The sequence below is a fragment of the Ustilago hordei genome (genome assembly GCF_900519145.1).
Source record: "Ustilago hordei strain Uho2 genome assembly, contig: UHO2_contig_04, whole genome shotgun sequence".
NCBI lineage: Eukaryota > Fungi > Basidiomycota > Ustilaginomycetes > Ustilaginales > Ustilaginaceae > Ustilago > Ustilago hordei.
In genome coordinates this window covers 933,940-947,395 of record NW_024545261.1, presented here as the reverse complement: position 1 = coordinate 947,395, position 13,456 = coordinate 933,940, and the positions used below count along the sequence as shown (strand labels likewise).

At 53.0% G+C, this 13,456-nt stretch overlaps 4 protein-coding genes across 4 annotated transcripts; all 4 read left to right on the top strand.

Moving 5' to 3' along the window:
- Positions 1–79: 79 nt before the first annotated feature.
- On the top strand, positions 80–2,509 carry UHO2_02663 (uncharacterized protein; the record flags this gene model as incomplete). Its single annotated transcript, XM_041555451.1, has 1 exon — positions 80–2,509. The coding sequence occupies one exon, from the start codon at positions 80–82 to the stop codon at positions 2,507–2,509; it is 2,430 nt and encodes an 809-aa protein (XP_041411385.1).
- Positions 2,510–5,401: 2,892 nt separating this feature from the next.
- Positions 5,402–7,327, top strand: UHO2_02662 (putative Purine Transporter AzgA; the record flags this gene model as incomplete). Its single annotated transcript, XM_041555450.1, has 1 exon — positions 5,402–7,327. The coding sequence occupies one exon, from the start codon at positions 5,402–5,404 to the stop codon at positions 7,325–7,327; it is 1,926 nt and encodes a 641-aa protein (XP_041411384.1).
- A 3,277-nt stretch (positions 7,328–10,604) lies between these two features.
- Positions 10,605–11,558, top strand: UHO2_02661 (uncharacterized protein; the record flags this gene model as incomplete). Its single annotated transcript, XM_041555449.1, has 1 exon — positions 10,605–11,558. The coding sequence occupies one exon, from the start codon at positions 10,605–10,607 to the stop codon at positions 11,556–11,558; it is 954 nt and encodes a 317-aa protein (XP_041411383.1).
- Positions 11,559–12,111: 553 nt separating this feature from the next.
- UHO2_02660 (uncharacterized protein) lies at positions 12,112–12,810 on the top strand (the record flags this gene model as incomplete). Its single annotated transcript, XM_041555448.1, has 1 exon — positions 12,112–12,810. One exon carries the CDS (start codon positions 12,112–12,114, stop codon positions 12,808–12,810), a length of 699 nt encoding a protein of 232 aa, XP_041411382.1.
- Between the last annotated feature and the right edge of the window lie 646 nt (positions 12,811–13,456).

Sequence of the window (13,456 nt, the reverse complement as noted above, 5' to 3'; positions counted from 1 at the left end):
CCTCGTGCGCCGTCATCGCCCTGCTCAGTAGTCCAAAACGTAGAAGAGCCATCGGAATCTAGTAGACATAGATATCAAAATGGCTTCACCTCCCCCAGTACCACCGCGTCCTTGCTCTGGGTCAACAGAGAAACCTGCTGTGCCGCCAAAGCCTCTCTCACCAGCACGAAAGAAGCCAGCCATCCCGCCACGTCCACTCTCCGATGCAATTGAAGGGCCCCCAATCCCTACAAAGCCGATCGTCCCACAAAGGCCTCCTTCCTACATGAAGACGAGATCGACTCTGCGCTTCACGAATCTCGAAACAGGTGAAATCGTTTACACCCGCCTTGTCATTGTTGAGGGCACTTTGGGTCCAGGTAGCCCGAATGGGAGTCTTAGCGTCAGCAGTGATGCGAGATCTGGCTTCAAAGCGTGTACCTGGGAAATCAACCTGGGCTACTTTAAGGCGCTGGTACCTCTAATTCCTGGTAACAACGATCTCATGTTCTCCTGGTGTCGCTCCGATTCGGACGAGCGCGGCGCGGAGAATGTGAAAGTGGTATACGATCGCCCGACACCCGCTCCACATGTTCATCTCGCTATCGTCGCGGCCTCTGACTCCCCGGTGTGGCGGAACGATGGACGAAAGTCTCCAAGCGTGCCCCGTAAGCCGACGAGTCAGACCGCATCAAACCACATATCGAAAGACGATAAGATGTCGCGCTTTCTCTCCAAGGCGACGGACAAGCTCGATTTGGCACCTGTATCCCACGGCGAGCCGCTGGACGAGAGCGAGCGTGCAATCGTAGATGCGCCCCCAGGTCATAGACGGGAAGTGCTGAGAGTCGGTGCACTCGCTGAAGTCAAGCGTCGTGTTGCTCTTCAAGCGTACCTTTGGCAGGCGTTCCACGCAGAGCAGATGCGGCGACATGGGATGGGTCGCCGCGCATTCCAACTCGATGATACCTATTATGATCCGTCACCAGGCTCTTCGGCTCAAGAGGGACATGCGTTGGAGCTCTTGCCTCGGATTCATTTGCTGAGATCAAACCGCACATTGAGCGAGTTTAGGGATCCTGACAATGCCCAACAATACCCCAATGCTCGTAACGGTGGAGCACAGCATCAATTCGCTGCCGAGGCACTTCAGGACCCTTCGACTCCACAAGAGCTTCGTTGGTCACCTGTCGCTGTGTTGACACTCGACACTATCTATGACCCCAGAATGCGCCTCATCCGCGGACACGCTGCTGTTGGTGCCGGTGCTTCGGGGCAACTCTCCCATGGTGTAATGGGCAGTCATTGGCTCTGGGCGGCTCCCTCTTCTCTCGACGCTGTCACTGCCGCGTTCCTCGACACGGAGCGCACTGACGAGTCGTGTTGTGTCAACGACCTTGGGGAATGCGAAACAGCTTGGCAGACCCTTAATATTGGATCAGGGGCGTTTGCTCATGAGCTTGGTCACGCTCTGAACAATCCGCATTGGGAGTCTGGACTCATGGCGAGAGGCTATGTTGAGTTTAACAGAGCCTTCATGACCCGCGAACCTGGATGTCGAAGGAACGGCGTCCCAAGTGGACGCTTCTTTGCACCAATACACGAAGGCAATGACGACAAGCACAACCACCTCCATCGAGCTCAAGCAACCAGAGCACGCTGGCATCCCTGTTTCTACATACCCACAGACCCGCCATTACCGTATCTCACTTCGAATGATCAGGCAACTTGGGCTCAGTGGAACGAGAATGAGCCTTCCTGGACAAGCACGCCGGATGGTGCTCTGTTGAAGTGCGGCTCGGGCATTGGCTCGCTGGAGATCGAATTCAACGATGCATGCAAAACCCATGTCGAGTGGCTAAATCTCATTCCAGGAGACACAGACACACAGATGCCACCCAGGGAGACCCTGATAGACGCAGCATACCTCAGTCAGTTGGTCGGATTCGATGTCAGCCATCCGAGCTCACCTCGGGTGAAGCTGAACGCAGTAGCCTGCAATATGCGACAAGCTGAGCTCGAAGACTTCAGAGAGAATGGAGTCGCTAGACCTGTTAACATTAATGGCTTTGACTCTGGCAAATGGCAGGTCTTCAAAACAATGCATCATGGTCGTATGGGAGACGCAGATCAGCTATGGAAGCTCTTGTTTCCGCACGAGAACGACAAGTATCCTGAAGCACGGCTTGTCGCTGTTAAAATCTACAGTGGGGCCTGTGTGGATGGACTTGTCTTCGACTATGGACCTACTGTGGGCCAAGTTCAATTCGGACCCTGCGAAGGTGGTGAGTGCTTCAGGTTCGAGCTGAGACCAGGCGAAGGGATTCAACGCATCAAAGTTAGAGCTGGTTGGTGGCTAGACGCTTGCGAAATAGTGCTGACAACTGGTAGATCTAGTGGGATGAGAGGTAACACAACCGGTGGATCATTACGAGTGTTAGAGCCACCCGGTCAGGATGGTCGCATCGTGGGATTGTATGGTACGAGCGGCGATTGGATGAACAGCATCGGGGCCTTCGTGAGTTCTTAGACGACGCCACAGCGAACGTCAAGAACATCACTTGTTACACGCCGAAAACAATCTCGTGATTTAGGTCTTGGTGAATGCACGGCCTGATACGAGCTCAGCAACTTCGGTCAACTCCGAGAAAGATGGAGTGTAAAGGCTGTCATTGTCACGCGGACGTCGAATTGCACTTTGCACTCAGCTTCGGGATGTTGGATGACACCATCGCATGAATAAATTGAGCCCAACATGAACGAAACGAAGAGAAGATGACATGGACTGGCGACGGACTGATTGGGCGATAGCCGACCGGGAAGGAAGGATGGAGTTCGGATTGCGGGGTAACAACGAGATAAGATGTCTTTACCACACGTCACTGCTCTGCCTTATCTGTCAGAAGACGGAATGTGAACGGTGTCGTCCCATTGAACGGGAAGGCGGACTTTGCTTGGCTTCTGTTGGCCTGTTTCATGACCTTTGCGGAATGATGCAAGGGTGAAGGATGACCACGGAGCCGATTGATAAACTCTCGGAGATGGCCGAGAGATCCTTTGTACGCTCTTTGCCATTGGGTCCCGCCTTTTCGGGCATCTGCAATCGCAGAAGATCATCACCGCAGTGGCAGCTACTCACGAGCTAATTGTACACGGCAGCCAAACCGACCCGTGCATTGTGGCGCTTACGAGTCTACCCTTCTTAGCGATAAGGTGCGATGACAAACGATGGACTTGGCTGTAGAGCATGATGGTCGTACTAAGTCGACGAAGCCCAACCATCCTTCCCGTCTCGGCCGATACATCGATTCCTTTTCGCGTTTGGTTGCCGTTTGCGACAGAAAATTTTCACCTTTCTTCGCTCCTTGTGACATGCTACGTTATCGGGTCTTCTTTTCGAAAGCCGCTGCTTGCCGTTTGCTGCAACATGAGCCGCTGACGGAACGAGAGATAGGATAATTCGACCACCTCTCCCGCCATTGGCTGCTCCCTTCCAACAACTTTGCTCCAGCGGCAGTTTTTACCGAGATCCACTGCGGCTTGCTCTAGCCCAAGCGGAGTATGCATACGATCTCATAAGAAGATGCAGGATACACAACATGAATTGTCTGTGCATTTTGACAATGTCGAAGCGATCGTCTAGAGGGAGAAGACTGCTGTTGCTGCACGAGGTGTTCGCTTATCTCCAGTTTTCCAGTCTAAGCGGTCGCGAGGGCGCATCGACTTTTTCTTGTCCTGCCGCATTCAAACAGCGCTCGACCTCTCACAAGTCAAAAGAAGAGTTCGCTTCTCAACAACCGAGCATAATACAAGCATGCAATTGTAAACCACAAGCAAAAGAGCTGAAGTGGCCGATTCTGCTGTAACCGAATGCAAGAGAACCATTTTCTGTTGCGACCGAAACTCCTGCTGTGCCGCCCAGAGACAGCAGCCCCTTCCCTCTGCATCAGTGTTTACATCAATGCGATTGGCGTTGCGAGTCGATCGATACCAGCAACAACGAAGATCGAAAGAAGACGGCGTTGCAAGAGGTAGTCAAGGAAGCCTATTCGAATGTCCAACAGCGCACGAGAGGCAGAGAGACTGAAAAGTTTAATTTCTTTCACACCCGTTCGAGCCTGATTGTCGACAGACGGGAAGAAAATTTTGCTCTGGGCCTCTGTTTGTACACCACACTGCGCTCGTGCTTGGCAACGTTTTCGACCAACGGCCGGTCTAGGCTCAATTCCGCATGGTTGTTATGTCGCTACTACTGCTGCTGCTGCTGCTGCTGCTGCTGCTACTGCTTGTTGCCAGTCAAAAAGATTCCGACTGCACACTTTGCCTGATCCGAATACATTGTCCGAACCTTCCATTCAACATCTCGCTTTAGCTTCCCTCGGATCGGCTACCTTCTTTGCTTGGCCGCTCTTATTCGGCAGGAATGGCGCGATGCGGAGATGATAAAGAGGATTCGAGCATCGACTGTTGCGGACAACTGTTGACGGAAGGACAGCCTAGGATGGACAAGGAAGCAAATCGGCGGTGGCGGATCCCGTCGGTCTTTTCCTGTATTAGTTTTCTTTTTTTTCTTTTTTTTCTTTTTTTTTCTTTTTTTTCTTTTTTTTTCTTTTTTTTTTTTTTTTTTCTTTTTTTTTTTTTTTTTTTTTTTTTTTTTTTTTTTTTTTTTTTTTTTTTTTTTTTTTTCTTTCTTCTTCTTTGCCTCGTGCATTTGTTTTTTTTTTTTTTTTTTTTTTTTTTTTTTTAGAGCCCGCCTGTCAACCAGAGATACCCACCTGAGAGCGTCGAGACGCCAACATCTCGGTTTCATCGCCCCCATGCCGAAGATGAAGGAGGCTTTGCCCACGCCACCTTGGGCAAAGCACCATGGGCAAAGCCTCCTTCATCTTCGGCCTCGCTTGTGGGAGGTGAATGAAGATGAAGGAAGAAAGTGTGCAATTTGGCCCCATTGTCTTGGCTTTAGAGCAGCTTGTTCCCATGCTCGGCTGTCGAATCATATTGTCCTCTGCTCCTTCCCGAAGTTGACCTCAAGCTTGTGACGTTGTCAGCGATTGAAGTGGTCGAACAAGGGTTTGCCGCGCCAATTCGCTTGATATCTTTGCTTCCAATCGGATACACGAACGAATCACCTGCCGGCCTCTCCTCGTGCTCGTCCGCTTGCCACCTTAGTGCTATCCGTATGCTTCCCATATTATTCAGACCCTTCTCTTTCCAACCACACCACCTCATCCGCCCTACCACCTCCCGGAAGCCATTCATCGGCGACTCGAGCCTTCATTGACATCGAGCTTTCTCATCGCCCCTCTACCTCGACCGTAAAAGTAGAATTAAACCCCTGCGTCGACGAGCGTCAGGATAGCATTCTCACCGGAACTTCGTACAGGCTCCTGACAACTAGGATCCAATTCCAACACGCATCACCATGGGCGTTCCAGAGCTCGTCAACAGCCTCAACAGAGTGGTGGCTACTTCGCCTGTCGGCTACTACTTCCGACTCGATGGATCCGGTCACCCCCTCTCGCGACCTGGCTCGCGTTTTCTCACTGAGATCCGCGCCGGTCTCGTCACCTTCGCTGCTATGGCCTACATTCTTTCGGTCAACGCTAGCATTCTCTCCTCGTCCGGTGGTCCCTGCGAGTGCGCCAACACCCCGCAAGACCCTGTTTGCGCCAACGATGCTGCCTACCAGCAGTGCACGGCTGTGCTCAACCGCGACTATGTTTTCTCCACCGCTATCGCTGCTTGCGTCGGTACTTTTCTGATGGCCGTCTTCGCCAACATGCCCCTCGGTCTCGCTCCTGGTCTCGGTGTCAACGCCTACTTCGCCTTCACTATCGTCGGAACTGCCGGTACCGGTATCATCCCTTACAGCCAGGCTCTCTCTGCGGTCTGGCTTGAGGGCTGGATCTTCTTCCTTCTCTCGCTCTTCGGGATCCGACAGTGGTTGGCACGTCTTTTGCCCCACAGTATCAAGCTCAGCACTGGTGCCGGTATCGGTATCTTCCTTGCCTTCATCGGTCTCGGTCCCAACGGTCTCGGTGTCATCGGTGGCAACGCCTCCGACCTCATCGGTCTTGCTGGTTGCCCTGCCCAATACGAGGACCCCGTAACTGGTTTCTGTCTGAGCCACAAGCTTCAAGCTCCCACTGTCTGGCTCGGTGTCATGCTCGGCGGTATCTTCACCGCCCTCATGCTCCTCTACCGTGTCAAGGGTGCCTTCCTCATTGGTATTTTGCTCGTTTCGATTGTTTCGTGGCCACGCAACACTTCCGTCACCCTCTTCCCCCACACTCCTCAGGGCGACGACGCTTTCAACTACTTCAAGCAGGTCGCCAACTGGAACGGTCTTGGCTTGCTCGGTCCCAAGAACATCGACTGGACTGGCTACAGCAACGGCAAGGTCTGGTACGCGCTCATCTCGTTCCTCTACATCGACTTGCTCGACACCACCGGTACTTTGTACGCCATGGCCAGTCACGCTGGTCTCATGGACGCCCGTACTGGTGACTTCGAGGGCTCTTCCGCTGCCTACCTTTCGGACGCCGTTGCCATCTCCATTGGCTCTCTCGTCGGTTGCTCGCCCAACACTGCCTTCGTCGAGTCTGCTTCTGGTATCGCTGAGGGTGGCCGAACCGGTATTACTGGTGTCGTTGTTTCTTTCATGTTCTTCCTCTCGCTCTTCTTCGCACCCATTTTCGCTTCATTCCCCTCCTGGGCTACTGGTTCGACTTTGGTCATTGTCGGTTCCATGATGGCTTCCAACACCGCCCAGGTCAACTGGTCGTACGTCGGTGACGCCATTCCCGCATTTGTCACCATCGTTGGTATCCCCCTCTTCTACAACATCGCCTACGGTCTTATCGCCGGTATCTGCTGCTACATCGCCCTCAACGCTATCCCTTGGTCCATCATGCAGGCCACTCGCGGACGTGTCGTTCCCGATGGTTGGGACACCATGAAGGAGCCTTGGGGCGCCCGCATGGTTTCAGCCAACGATGACAGCACTGGTATCTGGGCCATCTTGCCACCTTGGATGAGGAAGTTGATGAGCGGCAACTACAAGTTCTGGCAGATGACCGATGACGAGATCGAGTTCTACCTAGAGGGTAGGAGGGAGACGCAGCGTTTGGCCCAGGAGAGGCAGGAGCAATTGGAGAACGAGCGCAACGCTATGTACGGTGCTGAGGACGATGTTGAGGCAAGAGCCTCAACCAGCTCGGCTGAGGGCCATGATGAGAAGCACTCGACTGGCAGCCCAACTTTCTCGCCTGTCGAGGTGCCAACTAGGTTGCCTCACGAGACCAACACTCAAGACGAGGTTCGTCACGTCACCGGTACTGCCCGCTAAAAGGCCGACGTACCTTGTTCTTGGGCTCCGTCTTGCTGTATTTCTTCTTTTCTTTCTCTCGTTGGGCCTTTATCACTTGGCTTTCTTTCGGGGTATACCTTTGTATACTTGCAGTCTAAGCTCCTTCCGGTAGATTCTTGCTGCTAGGTTTATCTGTTGACTCTGAATACCACATTCTTTCGTTACCGTGATGCTGATTATAGTTTGTGAGAATGCATGATTGTTCATAGTATCCAGTAGTCGCATCGTACAGGTCATACGCGTGTCAAAACTATGCCTCGACGCCCAATCTTGCCAGGACAGTGTCAGCATGTGCTAATGCTGACTGCATCTCCTGCTGATCCTTCTCTTCTTCTTGTCTTTCCAACGCCTCCTCTTCATCAGCGGCCAAAGCCTTCTTGATCTCATCCAGCGCCGAACACCACCTGACGTTGGCCGTGTCGGTTATGTATCCACCTCCAGGACCTGGAACCATCTTTTTGGGCTTCCTGACCGTTGCGATCTTCTCTGCGTCCTTTCCGTCCATATCTTCAGACGCAGCAGCTGCGGTCTGGAATGCTTCAGCTAGACCCCACCTCTTCAATGTACCTTCACCAATCGTGTCTTGCTTCGATGACATCATCGCCGACTTGCTCTTCCTCAACGATCCGGTCAACGCATTGTTGGAAGAGGAGGCTTTGATGCTCTGTTTGACAGAGGTGCGACGAGAGGCCTTGCCTTGGGCGACGAAAGAAGCAAAGTCCCGCTGTTCTTCGACGGTGCCGTAGTTGGAGCATGTGTGCGAGCGCGTGGCTGCGTGGCCGGCCAGCTCACGATCGACGTCGTCTGCACTCGTGTCGCCTGCATTCTCTTCAACAAGCTCCGGTTGGGGCTCATCTCTATGAGCACGTCGCTGCTGACGCTGATTGTGCAGCTCTTCGAAGTCGAGTGCAGGAATGGCTTCGGGCACAGGCTTGCGTCTCGAGGATGCATTGCTGGCGACACTCGGTGAATGCTTGAGCGTCGAGACACCGGGGAAGAAGGTACGTGGGAACCCATTGAATGTGCCTTGCCTCCTCAAGGGTGACACGGAGAAGCTCTTGGCCGAGCGCAGGCCATTGTAGATGTTTCCGTTTGGCGACGTTGGACGGGATGAGGTTCTTGGTGGTGTGTTCGGGCAAGCAAGGGAGCGAAGAGAGGCGATCGATACGGGTCTGGCGAGGTTTGTAACATACTGGAACGGAATTGTTCGTCCCGGGCCAAAATTATCTTCTCCTTCAGAGACAGGAGCTGCATCCCAGAATCCGCCTGTGGTTCCTGAGGCAGTAGGCAGCTCAGACACGGTTTCTTCGCTACCCTCGCCTCGTTGATTGCGGATCTCAGTCATGTAAGCATCTTTCGTTGGTGACGGAGGTTCCAATCGAGGAGTGCTGACAGATGGGCCGGGCTGGAATTTGACTGATTCGCTCGTTGAGCCTCCCAGAGCAGCTGCTACCGCACGCATGCTGTCCGACACTGGCAACGCCGCCCCCATGGCACGCTTCTTCTGAGGTGCGTCTGTCGCAGGGTGTGTCGTCGGTGGAACAGGGATAGCCACGCTGTCAAGGGCAAGATAGCCGTCCTCGCTGATATCGGCAATCATATGATGGTGCTGTAGCACTGCAGTTTGGTGCCGGCCTCTTGCCTTGCGGATGGAAGCCATGTCGCCGAGCGGTGATCCTGCCTCATCCTTGCTAGCCAGGTCAGAAGATGAGCTGGAAGAAGCGGGAAGGTCGGAAAAGTCGGCAGAGCTGACGGGAGGTGCACGCGCGATCAGTTTTGCACTGGCAGCACTGCCACTTCGCTTGAGACTCAGTGAGCGCTTGATACGGCCGGCCTTGCTGGCAACGCTCAAGCTACGTACTGCTCCAGGTGTGCCCGGTCGCGAAGGTGGAGAAAGGGGGCCGTCGTCTGGAAGGATATCGCGGGCTTCGTCGATCTCGTTTGCTTCAACATCTTGCTTGTAGTCTGAAGGGGCAGCATGCTCGAATCCTGGCGCATCGGAACTCGGTACGATTTCTTGGGCGCACAACGACTTGATGTGGACGTCCTGAGGTTGTGCAAGGGGTGTGTGGGTGCTGTTGAGCTCGGCTAGTTTCATAAGCCCTTTCTCCTTGGTCAGTGGTGTGACAGCCGCAGTAGATGCGGAGGAGTCAGATGTCTGAGATGAGTGTTGAAAGATATTGCGTGCCTGAAGACGGTGGATGGCAGCATTGTCGCCTCGAGCCTTGCGTGGAAGAGAGTCAAGAGCGTTCTTGGATCGACAGCCAAAGAAGCCGCCCTTCTTCTTCTTGGGTGGTGGTGTCGACATGCTTGCTGACGCAGAGGTCAGCTTGGAGGGCATCTTGGTCGAGCTGCAAGCTTGGAAAGGCAGAACGGTGTAAGGGAGGCGAGGATTGCTGGGAAGATGGTGGCGAAGGGTGGATGCAAAGAAGAGGACGTCCGTGGAAGTTAGGATCAAGAGAGGTCAGGCTTGAAGTGGAGCACACTCAGGGGTCGAAGCAACAATCGGGAGCATCAACAACAAGGCACAAGCACCAACTAAGCTCTAACTGACCGTGGTCGACACTGCTTCGCGTCTCTCCCCCACAAGGAGATAAGGCAGACCACAGGCTTTGTTGGAGGAAGAATGTAGCTATGGATGAACTCCGATGGGTCGAACGTGGATTGGTCAACGCCACAATTTCAGCAGCCCAAATAGGCAGGAGGACCAGATTAACTTAGCGGCAGGGATCAAGCGCTGCATTTGCAGCAAGTTTGCAGTGATGCACAAGCGCTGTTTCGTCCGATCTACGATGCAGCATAGCCTCATTCCCACCTCCGCTACTTTACTTCATCTTCAGCCCGTCCTTTAGCTGCTTGACTCAGTCTTCCTTACATCTTCCTACGGAAGTAGTTCAAGGTTGTGGACTCTTCGATTACTATATAGCTGTATGAGCCGAAGGGCAATGGTCGAGCTGTCAGGGTTCGCTTGTCAAATCAAAACATCGCTCAGGGGTCTTGGCATGAGAGACAACAACACTTCAACGCGTCATTGACACTGGAGCTGTGCCTGAGGGTTGAAGTTAGATCCAAGCAGCCTTTGGGCGGAAATTGTTGAAACACGAGATCGTTGCAAAGTTGCCCGATACGACCTTATCGACAATACTGTCCGGTGCGCAATTCCGGAACTACGCACGGGCCCGACTATAGATCATCCGACCTTGCCGAATGCTCACTATTGCACTTCTGTCTTCCTAACAAAATAATACCTTTCACCATGCCGGTCAACCTCCTCAACGACAATACAACAGTGCACTTGGAGTTGCCCAAGTCGAAAGCTTCGGCAGAGGTCCGCCTCTTCGGGGCCACTGTCACCTCGTGGAAAGCTGCTGGTGGTAGCGAGCGACTTTTCCTCTCCTCCAAAGCTGCGCTCGACGGCAGTGCCGCTATTCGTGGCGGCATTCCTATCGTCTTTCCAGTCTTTGGCTCGCCGAAGGATCATGTCGATGCTCCTGAAATCGTCACCAAGCTTGGCAAGCACGGTTTCGCACGCGACCACGACTGGGCCATCTCTACCCACGTCCCCCGCATCGACGAGGAGGACAAAGCCAGCGTCACTCTGGAACTTCGCACTAACAACAAGCCCGAGGTAAAAGCTGTATGGCCCTTCCAGACTGTACTACAGTACACCGTCACTCTCTTGCCAAACGAGCTCAAGTGTGAACTCAAAGTGCAGTATCTTGACGGTGAGGGTGAGATGCCGTTCCACGCACTCCTTCACAACTACCTTCTTGTCCCTGACTCGACCAAAGCCTCCGTGCAGGGTCTCAACGGCATGCACTACACCGACAAAGTCAAGGGTGGCGAAGAAGCACAGCTTAGTACGGACAACTTCACATTCGACGCACAGCCTATTGACCGCGTTCACGTGGGCAAGCACAAGAACAGCCCCGCCGGAGAAGCACCGAGAGACGTCAAGCTACTTTACAACGCCAGCCTCCTGCAAGATCCACTGGGAAGGATGGGCAAGGGTGTCGAAGTCACAAGATCAGCAGAACTCAGGGACACGGTGCTGTGGAATTGCGCTGAAGAAGGCAATAAGAGCATTAGCGATCTGGAGGAAGGTGGTTGGAAGAAGTATGTTTGTGTTGAGCCCGGTGCGGTTCACGGGTTCGAGAAGCTGGAGAAGGGCAATACTTGGACTGCGACGCAGACTCTGACCGCCTGGTGAGCTGTATTACCCCTAATACTGATTTAATGAGATCTACCCTTCTTCGAGGACCAAGTCAAGTTCACGTTGTGTTCTCCGAATGCGTTGTATGAGAGCAGCCGTGTGAAATGAGCTGAGTTGGGAGATCGCTAGCGAGGATGGTCATGCGTAAGTAGGTGGGACAACTGTTGAGTGACTGACTGAAACGGACTGTTCCAAGTGGAGGCATTGGAGCTTTTCCGAAGAGCTCGGCAAACGAAAACAAGGCTCCTTAGACATCAAGGGTTTAATGATATTTTGTGCTTACACCATCCCACATCGGTGATAGATGCAAGCAACCAACGTATCTTTCTGACAGTTCAACATTAGTACATGAAGTGCCTCTTTGCTTACTCCTTGACGTTCTCTTGGCTTCATTACCATTCCCTTCAAGTGGCACGGCCTGGTCCAAGGCATATGAATGCTGCTCCGCATCCAACCAGCTTATCGTAGCAGCTTCCTTTCCAGCCGGCCTTTTGTGCGTAGCTTTCCTGGACCGAGAACACGGCAGCTCCTCTTCAGCACCACCACCGTCATGGCGCGCAAGTCAGCACGGACGATCGCAGCTGCCGAAGCAGCTGCCTCAAACCAATCTGACGAGGATACATCTGATCTGTCTCCAAGGTCATGCTTGACGTGCGGACGGGTGATCACACCTCGAGCCAAGTGGGCGAAGGATTGGGCGGGTATCAAGTACTGCTCTAATCGCTGCAAGACAACAAGGCCGGGAAAGGTGGTAGCGAAATTTACACACCACGGGGATCTGGGAGATCTGTCAGGACGCACCAGTGTGAAAAGGGACGCAGAAGAAGTGAAAGTTGACCTAGAGACGTTCGTTGAATCGGTACTACTGGATGTTGCTTTCAGTCAGAAGGATGATACGCTGGAAGACGTTCATGAGAAGATTCGAGACTTGCTGAAGAGCGCATTGATACCCTTTGATCAAGGCAAGGAGAGGGATAGTGGTTCAAGCGACCACGAAAGAGACGACCCAAAAGGAGAAACGCATCCGCTTTGGAAAGCCTTGGACAGTCCACCAGGCATGAGAGAGCGCGTCAAGAGAGCTGCAAGACGTCTTGCTTTAGGCATCACGCACGACTCAAATCCAAAGCAAACCAACATCACGTCCACAGACAAGGGCTCCATAGAGCTTCTGCAAGGAGGAAAGCCGCTACGCACAGTTGAACAGTTGTCATTCGCAAAAGGCGTCATTCATGTCAGGCGGAAAGCGTAAAAATCAGAGCAGCATTCCACAGTAAGCCCATCTGTTCGCTTCTGTTTCAAAGTGGTCTCCAACCAAAGTGTGCATGAATCCTTGACGAGATGCAATGAAATTTGGCTCGCTCAAGGGTTTGTCTCTTCATTCTTCATTGATAACGTTGATCCTCTCCATCTCTTCATCGCTCAGCTTGGGCAAAGGGATATTATGTTTCATCCAGTTCTCGTTCGTTGACTTTGGCGCGACCGAAGTTTCTCGCTGAACGGCCCAGCTAAGTGCGATATCGGCGGCGGTGGTGTTGTGCTTCTCTGCGATGACTACCAAGTCCTTGTCAGAAGTGATGGCTCACGCAGTGTTTGTGAACGATTTGATTCTGTAAGATGAGATGGAAAACTTGTACATGCGTCAAGTACGAGACTTGCGCTTACCCAAGAAGATCATATCGCTGCTTTTGTTGCCGGTGTCGGAGTCAGAAACAACGAGGAAATTGGAGGCAGCGTGTCACGTCCGCTCTCTCGTGCGAATACTAGCCGCACGAGAATGCTCGATCGATATCCTCTCGGGCGAATACACACCGCACAAGAAAGTTCGATACCTATCTTGCAAATCTTTGCTTGTATGGAAGCTAGTTTAGGTACTAGCTTCCATCTAGATCTCCTCC